At 46.1% G+C, this 18,479-nt stretch overlaps 1 protein-coding gene across 7 annotated transcripts in view; it reads right to left on the bottom strand.

Annotated features, from left to right (window-relative positions):
- The window catches only part of bi (T-box transcription factor bifid), a 121,971-nt gene that overhangs the window by 23,231 nt on the left and 80,261 nt on the right, over nt 1-18,479 (bottom strand). For 5 of the 7 annotated variants that reach the window (XM_089076478.1, XM_089076480.1, XM_089076476.1 and 2 more), the window contains one exon: nt 1-16,690. This exon is cut by the window's left edge and continues 23,231 nt beyond it. In XM_089076478.1, the coding sequence (XP_088932604.1) occupies nt 15,877-16,690 (814 nt within the window). In that variant the 3' untranslated portion in view covers nt 1-15,876. The remainder of the gene's footprint in view (nt 16,691-18,479) is intronic. The other 2 variants (XM_089076477.1, XM_089076481.1) reach the window with 1 other exon arrangement.

Raw genomic sequence — 18,479 nt, forward strand, 5'->3', positions numbered from 1 at the left:
CTTATTAGGCCCACGCGATTTCAAGTTTGTTCAACAACGCAAGATTTCTCGCGTGGTTCGTGCATGTCGCTAGGATTTTCTTCGTTCCTGAGATATCTCTCTTTACTTCAATTTTAAGGGAAGAAAGAGTTATCAAGAAGAATATCATTAATAATATCATCCTTACCCTTTCCCGCAAAGCAATTATTATTTTATATAACGTACCGCTGCTCTCTTTTAATGCCAAAATCGTCGAAGCTTCATCATTAGCTGTCGCATCGGGGAATGAATAGTTTAGTCTTTTCCGCGAATTAAGTCGTAAATAACATGTCATCGTAGAGGGGTCTGTATGTTTCCTGGACACCTTTGTGCTGTCTCTGTTCGCGGACAAACTATCATCGCGACGAGAGACCATGTGGCATCTCGCGTGGCTGACTAAAACACACCGTTCTCCACTCTCCGGTTGGACGGATAACGCGAGCAAAAGCATTCCCGGTGTCGCCTTCTATTTGCCCGATAATTTAACGCAACGTCGGCTCTCTCGTCCGCGGCTCGCGAGCCGCGGAACATTCGCCTCCCATTTTACATTTTCGATTAGCCGAAACGCGACGCATCCTGTCCGCTCTCTTATTAACGCGTCTCTATATTTCAGCTCTAGTCCCGGAGTGCTCTCTCTCTCTCTCTCTCTCTCTCTCTCTCTCTCTCTCTCTCTCTCTCTCTCTCTCTCTCTCGCTCTCCCGTCGTCCACGCTCCCGTTTTCTCTCTTTCTCCTCCTACATCGCGGCTTTCTCTGTTTCACCTGGCTCGCTCTCATCGCCTCGCGTCGCCGGCCGGAGCAATAAATTTTCGCGCGCCGACACCGAGCAATATTTCCTTGCCGTTTGTACGCGCCAGTTCCTCTTTTTGCCGAGGGGCTCCGTACACGCGGATAAACGCTCCGTGTATTACGGTTAAACGCCGCGAAAAAAAGGCGCACCCGGTACCATTTCAATTTGCGAAATGGTGCTGCACTCGCCGTTGCCGCCGCCGCCGCCGCCACTGCCGCGAGAGAGTTAAGGCATTCGCACACATAAATCTGCATAAGAACATAAGCACGCTGCAAAGTATCTCGATCAATGAAAAGGGCTGACATAATATATTTAAGTTATCATATATTATGACTCAAAGCTTACATTGGAAGTCTCATTATTACTCGAGAACTCTGCTGTCTCTCGTCATTTTTATCATGTGCGGATTACGTGCGTGTATATAATATCATTTTGCAAATTAAAAGAATAAAAGAAAAAATTGAGAATTAAGAGGATCAAACGCAAAATATCGCGTGACAACTAGCGCGGCAAAGAGCTTTATTATTCGCATTAGCCCGCACGTGTGTGAGGAACAAGTCCGCTGTGCACCATGCACCATGCAGGTATACCGCCTAGCCTATAAAACTTAATCGCTATATCGAATTATAATTAGCCTTTTTTCCATTCCGTTACATTTACTACTTCATGTAAATGCGGAATTCTATCAAGATAGAATTCGAGTCAAAGAGACAGAGAAAAAGAATTACATATTATATGTAAATTTAACGTTTATTAAGTAAATGATATTAGAGGATCAAGATAAAAGTCAGTTTTATATTTTGCATTAGTACATTTTTATGCGATAACACGATAACATGTTCCATATATTGAATTTGCAAAACTACATCTCTCTTAAGGTGTACGTATCGCGCGGAGGACGGAACATGGCGGTTATATAGCTCGTGGTAGCAAAAACGACGTCTCGCCGAGTGGATACCTGTTTCCTGTCTTCCGCCCAGGGAAAGTCTCGGCGAATTTTTTGGCGCTTAGCCCGACGGAAAGATAAAAGGACGAAGGGGAGGGAGGGGGAAGAGGGGGGGAGGTAGGGAAAGAGGCAGAGAGAAGGAGAGAGGGACGAACCCGTGGAGGAATCGGCCGCGACGCGGAGCGGAGCGGCGCCTTGCGCAGAGCGCCGTAAATCCTGTTACACCGTGCCGACGGGGCGAGGAGAGCGACGCAGGTGTTGCCGAGGTATCCTCGTTATTTATTGATTTACTTAATTCGGCCAAAGAGGACCGTGTGGGCCCCTCGGCGTTTGAAGAGAGCCGGCTCATTTCGTGATTAAAAGACGTTACGGACGCCTCGGCGCAGCATGTGTGTAGCGGCGGGATTCTACCTCCCCCTCCGTATATTTTCGTGCTTAACGGCTCTCGCCTTTCTCGGTTTATTGCTATTAGACGATGAAAAAGAAGAGAGAGAGAGAGAGAGAGAGAGAGAGAGAGAGAGCTAAGGAGCGCGATGAGGGAAGGGGAAAAGGGGGGAGGTGACCGTGGTGTGAGCAGACTTGCGGCCCAGGGAGATGAAATCAACGAGAGAAATCGTTGAGATCAGCGGCAAGGAAATCGAGGAAAAAATATAGCTCATCTCGAATGCCGGTCGTAACTACGCTAATACGATCGAACGTTCCACGGGGAAGACGTTCGAGGCTTCAAGATCGCTGAGAGGCGTAATCTGGAATTGCGTAATCATAAAAAAAAAAAATATATAATTTTAAACGTGAGAGATTATTAATCGTAGTTCTTGAGAATTTATCGCGATTCAAACATTAATATTAATGACGCAGAGACATGGAACAAGTGTTCTTTCTTTGTTTATCATCTTTAATTATATTCGCGAAAAAAAAATATATGCACCCCGCAACGTGTCATACCGCCATCGAGCGAGGTTGAAACGTGTGCCGACCGATGCGCGCCGTGCGAAATTAAAGTATCGAGAGCAGTGCGCGGCTGCCGCCGGATTGTACGGACGATGCCAGAGGGTCGAGCTGATGAAATTAATTAAGCCAATTTTTTCCGTCGTCGTAATTACGATTTACAGTCTCTAATTTCAATTATGTCCCAATTAAGTCGACCGCGAGCGCGCCGACAACGCCGCGGCTCGCTCGCTCGCTCGTCGCGAATGTGGCGCGGTTATGTTTATTTCCCGGAGCTCGCGGGTTATACGTTCACCTCGTTCGCGCGGGAAGTCAACGAGCGAATTAACGCGGACTCGCTCGCGGGATATTCCCCGCGATCCCTGCCCCCGATCCAGCCACCACGGCTCTGCCGGATCATATCGGCGCGCGTGATTGCCGGCCTCGCCGCTGCTGGTCTACGTCGTAAAAAGGAGCCGTCGGAGGGAGACCGGTAAACGTCCGGATCGGCGTCGTCGTTTTTTAATGCCAAGAGGGGAGACACTTTTCATATTCCGCCGCTCCACCGTGCCCGCGATCTGGCCCAGCCGAGCTGGCTGTAATTAGCGAGATCGGGACTGACCGGTGCGCGTGATGCGCGCCGATTACGATTGCACGCTGGAATTCGTTCTCCATTCGTTCTCCATTCGTTCTCCATTCGTTCTCCACGAGAGATCCCATATTCTCGCTTTTTTTCTCGTCGTCACGAATAGTACGGTACGGGAAAACCGTTCCCCTTGGAAGTGATCTAGATCGTTCTTAACATAATTTGCTACGTGCTTCGGCGATGAGCACGCCGGTGTGGAAGATTACCCGTATTCGTATTTTATCGTTATGAAAAATCTCAATTTCCCGAGGAAATATGAGCGGGATCGGGGCAGCTGGCAGCTATTTGAACAGAATTTAGTATTACGCGTGCGTCTAATAGAATATATTAGCGCTCTTGAGTTTTTACAGGCTGTTAGATTACAGGTTTTCAAATAGCTTGACTACAGGTTTTCAAATGGCTATAAGAAAAAGTTGCGCGAGTACAGTTGCGCGCGTTCGCGCAGGATTCCCACATATATTTCCATATTCGCATCATTCGCCTTCCTCCTCCTCTTCCACCTCGCTGCCGTTATCGGGCCTTAAGATATGCAAGAGGAGATTGAATATGGAAAGTGACGAGAGAGAAGTATCCGGATACATAATGGGAGAGATGGCAGGACCAGCGAGACGGCGAAATACGACGAAATAAAAAAATAACGTCCGTCGTGGTGGCTGGTGGCGCGGAGAGGCGCGTAGAAGGAGGGAGAAATAGTAGGGCCCCGAGGGGCCGGTGAGTCGAGCCCGTCGGGCCCGTCGCCGCAGGGGGTCTCACACGTACGCGGCAACACATTCAGCCGAAAAACCAACATCGGCGCCGACAAATAACTACCCATATTATCCGATCTTGTAAGCTACCATCTCACCACGAGTCCTTTGTGAGAGGTCTCAGCGTTATGTATGACGCTGCGTCGTAGGAGCGTCGGGTCCCGGGGCCCGGCGCGGCGCGGGCCCCGTGGCGGACGCGCCATGGTGAAATACCACGCCGGTCGACATGTTCGACGAGTCGGCCTCTCGTTCCACCCTGTCTCGCCTCTTCCTTTTGCCTCGCCTCACGTTTGTCTCCGCGTCTGTCTCGCGCTTATAACCAGCCGCGGATCTTACTAATTATCACGACAGGCATCCTCGATGAAATGCCGCGTTTTATCTGCGATGTATTTGATTCCTGAAAAACGACTTGGACACGATTGAGTAAGAATCACGCCCTTTTTAACGCGTGCGTCATCAATATCTTACACTCTACCTTACTTAAATTCGATTTATAGATACGGAAATTAAAATTCAAGTTATGAGAAATATTGTCGGCACGATCGTACGATAATTTATGTTAGTTAATGTTTTTCCTGATATGTTTATCTTTCTTTCGCTCTAGCAATAACTTAGAATCTCTAGTCCCATTATGAATCACTTGCTTAATTTTTGTTTGAAATATAGTTATGGAAGATGTTGAAGTTCTCCGAAGGAGAGCTTGGAGCACAATCGAAATGCCTCTCGAGGCCGGCAACAGGCCCAAAGCGTTCTCATTCGCGGTACCAATTGTAAATCAGGGCAAATTGATCGCAAATCAGAGACGGCGAGGAGTGTTCCTCCCACGCGAATTGACCGAGAATAAAAAGAAAGAGAGAGCGTTGTCTTCGCGATATGAATCCTGTGTAAAAGATACTTGCGCCACAATTTTAGTGATTCTACGAACAATAAGCGATTCTGTATCTTCATTTTATAATTTAATTAAATACGGAGAGAATCCGATATATAAGGAAGATTAAACTGCGGTTCGCTTTTTCAGTTAAAAACCCTCAAATGACACGCCCCGTATGAAAGACCAATTTACGCGTGGGGTCTGAACCCGCACGACGCGGATGTTGAATTAACGCACGCGAGACGCGTGGTTTTTCGCCATTCGCCCGAGTGGTTGTAACCGGTGGGCCTTAGCGCACTGTGGGCCTCTTTAAAAGACTGCACCTTAAAGCGGCGGCGTCGGTGCTCACAAACGCGCCGACAAACGCTGTCTCGCTAGAAACCTCTCCTACCATCGACCCACTACTGCACCGTACCCTTGCCTCCCCGTCCCTTTTGACGCACACGTATACACAATCGCGTATGCGGCCTGTTCGCCGAGCTCGTGTGAAGGTCCTCCGATGTCCGTACGCGGCTTTTCGAATGGTCCCCACTCACGACGACCAGGTGCTAATCAGGGTCGTTGGAAGGAGATTATTCGTGGGAGCCATCCTGTCCTCATCGACGAATTCAAGTTTTCCTTAATAGAAGCCACTGGCTGTTGATAACCCAAACTTTATGATACAGATACTTTTTAGTTTCGAATTACTTCACCTATCGAAAAGAGTAGACGTGTAGATCGAGAGGTTTGTAATTCCGGTAGCATCGTTCGACGAACGTCGCTGTCGAAATGCAGAAAGAACGCGAATAAATCCGTGGAACGACGGGAAGACGGGCGTGAAGGGGCACTGGTAGGAAAAAAATGACGAAAAATGCGAACTTCTCACCGCGGCCGGCGACAAAGAGCTGTTGCACAGCTCGCCGCGGAAGATAAATCTCTCCGTCTCTGTTTCTTCGTCCTTTCCATCCCCGTCTTCCTCTTCCTCCTTCTTGCTCGCTCGCACGTTCGCCGCTCTCTCGGATCTCCTCTGGGTGTTCCTCCACAGTTGGAATCGAGTCGAACTCCCTTCTCTGGCTCTCGGGCACCGCCAAGCTTCTCTCTCTCTCTCTCTCTCTCTCTCTCTTGGCTCTCATTTACACTACGAGCGGGAGGATTTACTGGCCGCAGAATACAATGCGGACTTGTCCGTGTCCATCCACTGAGACCGGGAATCGTCCTCTAGTCGTGTACCTCTTCGCCGTGGCTATACATATCCGCCCTCTGCGGCACGTCGCGGCACGGAAAAGACGAAGAGAAGAGAAAGAAGCCGAGGGGAAGAGAACGAGAGATAGACCGGGGTATTTTGCGCCTGACCGAGTAGGTTCTGCGCGAGTGCTGCTCGTGTGAGGGAGAAGTCGCGAAACAGATGGCCGCGATGATCGTTTTAAAAGATGCGAGCCGAACCCTTCGTCGGGATTAGCTCTACCGTGATTTCTATTCCGGTAAAATGAGTGACGTAAACGAGTCAAGATGTAACTCCGTAATGTACGCACGTACGAGAAAGAAAGTAGTCTGAAAAACCGCGTAAGAAATCTTTTTGCGTTTAGAGACGTACGTGTCATTTTTATTTTTTTCACGGGGGGGGGGGGGAGTATGCTGTAGATGGCGCAGATAATGTTAAAACATGATTTAACATTTATTTTTTTAACAGGCGATGAGTGAAAAACGACGAGTGGCCTCGACTTTCGGAGGCGGTCCAGTATAAACTGGTTCGCGTTGAAAGAGAATTCGAGCCTCCCGTTAACGCGAAGAAGAGCGCATAGAGCGGTGAGCGATGTAGAAGAAACGTGATACCGACAGCGTCAATAATTAATACGTTTCGATATGAGTTTCCGTCGAACGGATCGTGCATTCGGTCCGCTCGAATGGCGGAGCCTCCAATTTCTCGGCTCGATGATCATCCTCGATCGTCCTCCTCGCGGACGTCAGACGTGCCGACATGTACCTAGCGAAGGCGACTCGGCTCGAGAGCCGCGCACACGTGGCCGACATCAGAGGCCGAAGCCGCCGACTAGCCGGTCACTTTGCATAGTTTAAAGTCGTGACACCTACCAGTGTCAATTAAGCGTGGCCGTTCAAGTGCTGACAATGTCCTTCATCGGGGCTAAAGCGGTGGAAGCTTCTCGGTCGAGAGAGATGCTGCTTCGCTATTCGAGTATCGATTGTTGCAAGGTCGACAACTTCAGTAATTAGTTTTCCTTTTTATATAGTTACGCATATATATTCTCTCGAATGTGTTGAAAAGCATCCCGCTGTTGAAAAATGTGTTAAAACTTGTTTTATAGTTTATTGACTTTTTTTGTATCGAATATATATCGATGTTTATGCCTGGGTTTAACATTCATACGCGTTAATTGTGCCATTAACCACTACTTGATTGAGAAGTATAGAAAGTTTTTGTTATGTTTTTTTAATTTACACAAATCATTGGTAATCATTTTCAACAGGTCTCACCTCTCCTAAATCATGTAACACGCAATATTTCAACATGAACCGGATGAAGATACGTTTGGAACTAATTAAATGCGTTACACTGTTATCTATAAATACACAAGAGTCTATAATTTTATTTAACGGAATACTAATAATAATAAATCTCAAGATGTATACTTCTCAATTTCGTTTTAATTTCATTCAGCCTTCGAGTCAGCTTCTACTTGGTGAAAACATTTTTGTAATCATCATAAATAAATCTACAAACTTTCTTTGATAAAAATCTGCTGGGAGTGGTTTATCCAAAATTTTGTATACATTAGTTTACTTATATAATTCTTTTCTCGTGTCTCTCAATTTCAATATTACGTTTCATAATCAATTTAATAAATATGGAATTTTAATTAAGTGTTCCACTTGATATAATACACGTTGCCAGAAAGTTACGTAAAATCCACAAAGGAGTTATAAAATTCCGTTCTGTAATAACATCATAATTTTTTAATGAATAATAATACACACAGGCGAGATTCTCATTTATGGATTATTAAATAATAAGTTCTAATAAGGGAGCATACGTCCCATTAAATAAAATCAATAAAAATTCTTTCTATCGCCGGAGCTACTTATACAAAAAGCGTCAGAGCACGTCGTCGGCGATTGATAATCATCTTCGACATGTTCGGGCTATCTCGGCGAAGAACTCGAAGGATCGCGCAGCTCGTCGAAGGCTCCAGAAGACGAAAGCCCACTTTGCATAGTTTAGTGCGGCAACACCTCCCGGTGTCAATTAAATCCTCGTCGCTATCGAGCTGCCAAGTGGGCCGCGCGGCGTGGCCCTTCGAAACTTGGAGAAGATTCTAATTCCCTCGAGGCTGGACCGGCAAAGCCGGAATCGTGTCTGTGCGCCGATCAAAGGCGGCCACCGTGCATTCCGATTGCTTCCTAATCTCTCTCGTTCCCGAGGAAATCGAAGCTCCTCGAGAATCGGGTCTGCGTGACTTTTCTTTTTCTCCGCGTCTCCTCGTCTGTATTCGCAAGATTTTTGGCATCGTTTAAATCGAGAGACCTTTTAGAGAGAACCTTTGCATTATGCAAAGAACGAAAACGTCAGGCGCACAGAGACAACGTGTATTATTATTATTATTATTATTATTACAGATAACACAGTGATAGCTATAATGGATCGAAATATAATCAGAGAGTCAAATATTCATCGAATTCTTTCTTTTCGAATATGTCACGCGATAGCTACGAAATTAATTGCATCTTCTAAGCATTTTGGCATAGATTCAAATAAACGTGTCGATAGAGAGAGTTGTTCTAATTCTCGCGAGAACAGACGAATGGCAAACTCGTTGACGCGTTCAATTGAGACGAATTTTGCAATTGTAAAAATTCTCGAAGTACTTGCTCCATATGGAAAAATGGCTGGGATGAAAATTTCGACTAGATCAGGTTAGATTCCCTTTACAGGAAGCCTCTAGGTCCTGGGCGAATCAATTTGTATGCTGATGGCTATCTCCGCGGAGAATAATTTATAAACGATATTAAACCGAGCTCTTTTAGCGAAACACACGCTACATTGCTGGTACCAACTAATTTTTCTTCCTCTCCTCGCTGCTACCCTCTCGTCTCTCATCCCCGGCTGAATCGTAGTAGACCGCATGCGGTAAGGCTTTAAAACTTGTACTGGCAACGCAATTTGTCATTGCTGCAGCGACAGCGCAACTACGAAAATTGGTACTATGCAAATTTAAATGCCCGCTCTACGGAAAAAGCAATAAGCAATAATCGATTTCACGATGAGAGAGCAAAACAACGAGTTCAGTTTGATCGAACCCTTCTCGTTTTCGAGCCGTGCTGCACGTTGTGCGGATACAAATTATTTAATGCGCGCAGCAATATCACGATAAACGTTTATAATTGTCCAAAGTTACTTATTACATTACGTACAGATCGGATCGATCTGACGCGCCGTAAGACGCGCATCGCTTTCGTGATCGCGTCGATTACTCACGAGCTCATTAACGACGTTCCGATGAAATCGAGAAGCAGGATCTTATTAAAAATCGGACGATGCGCGATAATGCGTCTTCCGTCCTTTTCCCTTTCCGTTCGGATGATTCGTTAATCCTCTTTCGCGATTCCTTTTTCTGCCGTGCGTAACGCGCACGTCAACGATAAATGAACGCTTTTACGAGTACAACTTCGGTTCCGATGGATTAATGGACTAGTTTGAACAAAAGCAATTCCGCGATATAATGAAGTATCCTAGCACGCATGAAAACGACTAAGAGATCCTTAATTGTTCGCGGGAATTAATTGCCTGACTCTTAATTCGGGCCATAAATCCATCCGTCCTATCGTGCGTGACTTTTACTGTCGCGACACATGCGCGTTATGACTCTATAAAACGCAATATTCAGCATCGTGAATCAACTTATTATTGTAATACAGTCATTCGCATTCGTGTTCGGCACGGACGACTCTCCTCGCTGACGCGGTTTAGCATACTGCGACACGAAAGTCTCCTCCTCGATTCCGGTCGTCGTGAAGTCGCTGCTATTGCCCTTTTTCGTCTCCTCCCTTCCTAATCTTGCTCCTTTTATATTAATTTACTCATCGTTCGGCGAAAGCGCTTACGTGACACGAAAGTTGCCGCAAAACGCGAGCATTCCAAATTATACCGGAATAATCGAGGAATCACGAAATCGGTCTCGTTTCTGGAAACGACAACGTCGGAGCAGACACGCGGTTGACAAAAGAAATTTCTCCCGAGCCACAATTTATTTTCCGTGAAGGACCATTCGAGGAAGGCACGATTTCGCGTAATTCAAAAGTCATAACAGGAAACTTCGGGATCGACCTTTTCAAGTGCCAGCACCGCGTGAAATGTATTTCGTAAAAATAATTCACCTTGGAAACGCATTAATAATTTTCCATTTTAGCGCCCGTTTACTTTGTTATCGACGACACTCGACGACGTTTCATTTTGTTTATTCGCAGCATTTTAGCCGCTGCAAATTATTATAATTATTCGCATATAAAGTTTTACTTACGTTGCATGGCGTGCATGAAAGGGACAACGGTTTGAATTACAACGTGACGAAACTTACTGCCGCCTAATTACCTATGTAATACCCCTAATTGTCTCGCTGCAAAGAATCGTTAGTCTTGGTTCAAACGAGGCCGTATTCATTAGCTTTTTTATCTACGTAATCATCGGAATTTACCTCCGTGCGCCGCATGACACGACGGAAATGCGAATTCATGGGACAGACCCTTCATTTGAAAAAAAAAAAGAACGCATGTCGCTAATTACACCGATATCTCATCAATTTGCACCGTTCCCAGAACACGATGTTTTCGTATCGTCGTGAGCCTAACACAACCGTAACTCCTTTCAAAATATTAAAAAAAAAAATCAAGTTAATATATCAAATATATTATGTAAATTTTTTTGCAACTCTCGTGAATTCGTAAAATACGAATTTGTAATAATCGAAGACGCAAATAAATAAATTTTCTTTTTTCCGTTAATTTTATATACGATTTCAAAATCACCACGTTCGCCGCTCCTCGCGTTTTCATTACTTTATTTTGCGAGCGAGAAAGAGCGCATCGCTGTATCTTCACACGAGCAAACCGTAATTATTACAATCGTCCGACCGATCGGCCGAAAGATTAAAATTCCTGCGCCACCGAAGCGCGTTCTTGCGCGCTTATCTTCTGGCAAAAACGAAAACGGTTTCTTTCATTAAAGAGGCGGCGGAATCAAAAGTTTCTTCGCGTTCTTCGCGTATAAAACGCGTATCGACCGACTGGTTACACTCGTACACAAACAACCGTCCGTTTAATGTTAATCGTCACCATTCGCCACACAAAATAGCCGCACGGTGACCGATTTTCTGCGACGACGACGACTTTCCGCAAAGCGAGATTACTCGTTCCTCGACTCACTTGCCCACTGTTAGAATCAGCTTTCCAATTATCAACGGACGTGCAGAGATATTAAAAACTGACGTTACGACACGTTATTATCCAACAGAAGTGACGCAGTTGGCGCTTCGTACTGAGTGTAGAGAAAATTGCACGGAAGTCGATAAGCTGCCAATCGCGATCGGCGCGACGTGCAGACGACGTTCGCCAAGGAATGACAACTGTAACTCTGTAACTTTTCGCAGATATATTCGCGCGCGAACGATATAACTATGTGACGATAAATTCATCGTGCAATTAAGTTTATTTATTAATCGGAGCGTGAGAAATGAGGATATACACAGTGTTGTATTTTTAAATTAATATGTATATATATATATATGTGTGTATATATATATATATATATATATATATATATATATATATATAAATTCTTAATCACGTGGATTTTGCGGAGGGACTTCGATGACGGGGCAAGATTGGGAACGGAGTCGGGGCGCAAGATAAAGAATCTAAGGAGTGTACAATATACAATACAAGTCACGGAATATCACGATTCTCGTGTTAAGAAGTTAGATCCGCTTTTGACGCGCCTGGCCACGCGCTGGGCCGTTCGTTCTTTTCCTCGTTTGCTTTTCCGCTTCTTATAATTCTTTTTTTTTTCTTTTATTGCTTTTTCCATTTTCTCGTCGACGATGAAGCTCGCGTCACTTCGAGCGTCACGACTGTGCGTACGCCCCGGAGGAAGCCACGAAGGTTATGCGAGGGGTTGAGCAAATTCCCGAAGATTCGAGGGAACTGAGAACGCGATTCTTTGATCGGGCGAGAGTCATAGCTGTATTAAAATTCCAATTGATAAATTCATCATCAAGTGTCATCCATCGTGTACGTAAACGAATCGCAGAAATTGAAGGAGCAAGATGGACGAAGAAAATATCTGATGTAATAACGCCTCGTTGACTACAGGTATTAGCGTTAAATTAATATATTCGCATTAATGTGACTTAATATTGTACACGAACTCTTCGTATCCACAGGCTAACTTCACTAAGAACCATCACAGCACTAAATTGATAATACGCTTTACGTATCGATATACGTATGATACAATAGGGAGTAACATTTATCCATACAAATAACTTAACGTGCGTAAGAAGTGAGACAAGCCTTCTTCATCCACTTGCCTGTTCAATTGTGTATCTGTACATATCGATCAGTTTCTACTTTTGCACCGGAACATTGACTCGTTTTCACATTCAGCGCTAAACGCGATCAATTTCCGATCTTACGTTCGCATCGATTGTACTTTCCGTGTAAACCAAATTTCAAGACCGAGGGATCCGCATTTAACGCTGAACGTAAACAGGTTGGAATAAAATAAACGTATATACATTCGCCGAACATATCTGTGAACAGGGTTCGTTAAAATCAACACGCGTAAACGAATCAAGAGCTCTGTGTGGTCGGTAACAAGTAAATAAAGTAATAAGGATTTGTGAAAAATATTTACCTCCCCGTTTCTTTTCTTTTTCTTTTTTTTTCTTTTTTTTTTTTTTGGAGGCGACTTTGTTATCACTGTGACAAGTTCTTCGATCAACATATGAATTAAACAAAAGAACCTTTCTGTCTACCAAATTATAGATTTCTGATTCTTAAAATATGAAATAACAATTGTCGGACCCGTTATTCAACAACGCGACCCTGAAGCAAACTCCGATTTTCGAAACGTTCATCTCGAAAATCTTCGTCGCAAATTTTTCACTGGGCCGAGATGCACCAATAGTGATTTTTGCTCGTAGAAGTCTTGGCCGACCGCAGTATTTTGTTAGAACAGCCGAACCGATTAGTTTCATTCGCGATAGTTTCATTCACAGCTCTGCTCGATTATTGCTTTCGGATTTCAGATCACTTTGCTCCCTTGTAATCGATTCGGATGTATGGACATATTACAACGACGATGTATGCTAGCCGGCTTAACGGGTATCGCAAAATGGAACAAAGCTGATTAGGATTTCCAAAAGTCGATGTGTAATATATGTATCTCTCTCGTTTCATATTCAAATATATTAGATGTTTAATAATTGACACGTTATATTATATCCTATTCACATTTTTACATAAATTATATTTAAATAAAGTAAGAAAACCGATGTTAATTAGCCGTCTGCTGTATATTAATAGTAAGAATTTTGAAATATTTCAGCCGGACAAGTACCTTATTAAGGTAAATGCCAGCCGCATGAAATTGTGATTATTTTTACATATTATTCACAATGATATTAACAATGATTCGGTCCGATGAATGTTCATTTCGTTTAGACCGCCGTTAACTTACCTTCCTTTGGCAATTATGCAATTCGTGAAAAACGGCAACGGCCGATTACTCAAAACGAGAGATTGACTTAGGAGATCCACTCTTTCCTCAATCTTTTCCATTTTACGATACTCGACGGTAAGATCGAAAACGCGCAGAGGAGACGTGACAGCGATTAGTCGAATTACGACGGGATCGCTTGGAATATACGAACGAGAAGCCGATCGTCGATTGCACAACGAGATGATCGACGTTAACGCCTAACGCGCGCACGGCGCTGAGCTATCCAGTCGATCTTCCGATCGTCGCCGGATCACCGGCCGGATCGCGTAGCGTGCGGACGTACGATGCATTCACATTGTGCGCAGTGCGTACAAACGATAACGGCCTCCCATTCTCGGACATCACGGGAATCCCATTCTCGGACGTTCTCTTAAAAACGAGAAGGAAAAAAGAAACCAGAGTCACGCTACGTTCTCCCGCGGACAGCGCGCGATTTCGCCTTAAATCACCGTTATCTCCCATCCCAGGACATCAGATTTTTCTCTTTAGACCACCTCTATTCTGTTACGTACGTGTAGCATTTGCGATAGCGTTTTTCTCCCTCTGCTCCCTAAGGTGACTCGCGCGAGTTGATCGTGAGTTTATTCGACGTTCTATTACACTTCGTTTAATAATTATTATTTACACCGCGCGCGCGATCGCTATTATTTATACAAATTGCAGACCGACTCGGAGTTTTGACTCGGCGCGGTGGGATCCCGGTTCTTCGTTACTTATCGACAATCGAGTCTTGAGCGATTATTAAAAATTAAAATTTTCGATTTTAATTTCGTCAATTAAAAAAAAGAAAATTATAAGGGAAAATAATTTTTGACACATCATTTCTTTAATAATTATGAAGTAGAAGGATAAGTAAAAGCAACGGGTCAATCTACAAATTTCAAAATTTAATTTCGTAAAGTCGTGAGAAAGATTGTAGTAGAAAGTGACGCACACGTAAATCTTCTTTCTCCTTGTAAAAAAGTAAGGAGAGGTAAAATACGTGAGATTGTCGATAATAACATCCGAGTAAAATCTGATCGTTCCGAAGGAAAACCTGGTCGCTCACCGCGACCGTCCACCATTCGACCGACGGCTTTTCCTTAGAGACTTGGCTTTCCGCACGCTTAAAGGACGCGAGTCTCCAGGCGACGTGGAATTTCGAGAACGAGAGGATTGGAGAGTGGCATTGCTCTCTGGTGATCCAATTCGCGGTTTAATGCCGCGCCGCGCTTTCTCTGGATCGTCGACTCGGGTCCTCGGTTCTTCGGATTTGGAATTTCTTTTTTGCGTTTCTTTTCTTTGCGTTTTCGAGGCATAAATCGGACAGCGTGCGTTTATGCGTTTACATCTCTCTAATCGTTATAATATAATAATATATTTAATAATTAGTACAGAGAGAGTAGATGTTATTTATATTTATAATATAATATTTATATATAATATAATATATATAATATAATATATATATATATAATATCACTAGGGTACATATGTACAGGGACTGCAAATAGTAGGAGGTGCTTCTTATATTGCAATATCGTTCTCTGTTGTCTTCTCTTAAGACCTAACGTACACAGGTAGAACGTAGACTCACACGGGACACAGGTACGCGCTCGTAGATTTTTTTCTCTTTCTCTCCCTCTCTCACACTCATTTTTCCTTCTATTCGCATTCACTCGCTCTTTCGTTTCGTCTAATTTACAATGCGCGATCGGCGCAGCGTCCGTCGAGAGTCCAACGCATCCCCGAGTCTTGCGGTCCTTCAACAGAGACGCATACTCCTAACGCGCGCGCGCCGCGTAAATCTATTTACAGAGATACAGGAAACAACGCGGGGGGACTCTCGTTCCGTCCCGAAAGCACGAAGGGCGCCGCTCGCGCCCGCGAGCGGGAACTCCTCGAGCGCGGCGCCGCTCCGGAAATAAAATTGCACTTTGTAGTATGAGAGTCTGGCCTTCCCCGCTTCCGTACGACGCGGCCAGAATCCCCATATAGGAGGAAACAGGGTGAATCGAATGCCGATCAGCCGACGTTCCTGCCGCTACGACGGCTCCGACGTGGAGTCCGGCTCTCTCTCGTCGGCGGAGAAGTCCTCCGGGTCGCCACCGGACTCGTCGGTGCAGTCCTCGTCCTCGTCCTCAGGATCGTCGTCCTTCGTGCTACTCACAGGCTCGTTCTCCTGTCACGGACTCCCTCCGCCGGCATCGTCGCCCCGATGTCCGGGTGTCAAACTCGGACTTCTCCTTCTCTTCTCCTGCAGCCCGTTCACCATGTTCTCGATGGATTTTAGCTCGCCGGCGGAGCTGGGCGTCGTCGAGGTGAGCGCACCGCCACCGGTGGGCGTCGGCGAGTCGGTTGGCGGCCTCGGCGGTGGTGATCTCGGACTCAGGGTCCTGCTACCAGGGGTCACGGTTTCAAAAGCGGAGCCGTGCGAAGGAGCCGGGAGCGTGTAGGGCGCGAATCTATGCCCCTTGAGCTGGTGCAGGGGACTCGCCAGAGGATGAGGATAGTGCGCGAAGAGCGCCGGATGCTGGGTGGCCGCCAGGGCCAGTTGGGCATTGAACAACATACCGGGCGTAACCCCGCCATGGAGTCCCAAGGGAGTGGGTGGTATCAGGGGGCCGGGACCGGGATAGAGCCCGGGCACCGGTGGATACAGATACGGTAGAAGAGGTGGATGAAGCGGCGGGCCGACGGAGACGTCCGGTCGCGGGCCTTCAGATCCCGTCGGGCCCGGTCCGCCGCCGCTCTCGGACCCGGACGACTCGCTGCCCTCGCCCCGCTCGCTCGTTCGATCGTCCCTCTCGCGGGAGTGCTCTCGTTCCCGATGATGATGAGCCGGGTGCGGCGTGTCGGGCCCGACCACATCCAGCAGCTTGTCCTCGTCGTCTATGAGGTCGGTGGCGGAATTCGACGAGCGCCTCTTGTCCGGCGACGCTGGTCCACCCGCTGTCAAACGGGAACCGCCGCCCGATACTGTCAGCAGCGCCTGCCTTCTGCAACAACGACGCGGAGTTAGCAATCTTGGGAGGTTCGCGTCGTGCTACGTTTAGCTTTGCGCTCTTAATTAATTTTTATCGCGCGAAGCGCCCTTTTTCCGTACACCGCGTTTAAAGATTTAATTAAATTATAACCGCGCTCTTGCGAAAAATAAGTCATACGTTAAGACAGCTTTGACATCGTTGCGGCATGGAGTTATGAGGAAACCCATTGCCTCCGTGTTTCTCTGGATTGATTATGGATTTATGGAAAGGCGTGGTTAGTGAGTTATCAATCGTTAGGGAACGTTAGCGGAGCTGCACGGCCACCGGGTAAATGGGTTCCGCCTATTCCGATATGATTTATCGACGTTCGCAAGCTGACAATCTTTTGAGACGCGCGAATGCCCATTGATTACGGCACACTATAATTGGTTTTCAGTATAACGAGAGGGTCGGTGATAAAGTTACCTCCCTCCTTGGCAGCAGCCAATTTCGACGCTAAATTGTTCACGCTGAGTCTCGTTGCGGTTTTGTTAGCATACCGTATGCGTATGTCTCAATCGAAAAATTGCAACGAAGACGGTAAGAGCGGTAAGAGGATATCCTCATCTGGGAAATTGCGATTTCTATCGCAAGCGCAATATCTCGAGAATGTCCTTGCTGTTGGCTAATTGATTTACTGGCGAATCGATATTCAACATGATGAAATTGCAAATGGATCGAGCCGCGTTAACGTTAATTCCGAAGAATATTACGTGGAACTTACCAATCGCAATCGCATATAAAAGATATTAACAAAATCAAAATATTGATCATACATGTATATTTTGATATTATAGTTTGCCAAGCTAACTTCAATTTGTAACATGACACGTAAAGTGATATCTGAAACCTAAATGACGCAAGTCATTTTTATCAAATACGAACACGGTCTCTACCTTCGCGATCATGGCGCGTGATTTCTTTGAAACCTTCACCGTGGAATTTGCGTAAATCGTTATCTCGATTGACCGACTGAAAGAGGATCTATGAAAAATCTTACGACGCCGATACAGCCGCGCGAATGAAATATTGCGCTCGTTAGCGACGCGCGTCGTATCGGGTCGTCGCGCGTACGGGGAGAATAGATCAATGCAATCGCGAATCCGGGAGACAGAGAGAGGTATTGTGTGTCGAAGAGCATCAAAAGGCTCCGACGCGTAGCGTGGTGTCTCTCTCTCTCTCTCTCTCTCTCTCTCTCTCTCTCTCTCTGTCTCTCTCTCGAGCGGCGCGGCGCTCGTTCGCGACGATAATTCAGGCGGAGCGGAGCGGAGTTAGCGTCGGCGATGCAATAAACGAGGCCTCGGGATTTATGCGAGCGCCGGTAGCTGTATTGCCTCGAGGCGCGGCCGTGGTATTAGATTAATTATCTTAATTGCGCCTTCAACGCCTTTTCCTATGCGGCAAGTGTCTAGCGTGCGCTCGTATGCTCGTACGCTCGCACGTTCGCACGCTCGCTCTCTTCACGTGCGCTTAACTTTATGCCACTCGCGGCTATTTGCACTTATAACCAGACGACCTACGAGAGCGTGGTGCAATTCGCGCCTTTGTGTGCGCACGTACGTGCAGGCGGCTCGCACAAACGAGCGGCAGTGTCGATAGAACGCTCAAGATATACGCGTGCGGCACGGATTACACATTGCGCTCCGGGACGCGGTGCGACGCGAAGAAACTTTTTTTCCGCGAATCGCGAGCTAGGTGTGCGGAATCGAAAGTGATTTATCGCCGCTGACGTCTGACCGCCTGCACTCCCGGAGTCTCGGAG

Source organism: Pogonomyrmex barbatus, unplaced genomic scaffold (assembly GCF_055798465.1).
Source record: "Pogonomyrmex barbatus isolate J1 unplaced genomic scaffold, ASM5579846v1 scaffold2, whole genome shotgun sequence".
Lineage (NCBI taxonomy): Eukaryota > Metazoa > Arthropoda > Insecta > Hymenoptera > Formicidae > Pogonomyrmex > Pogonomyrmex barbatus.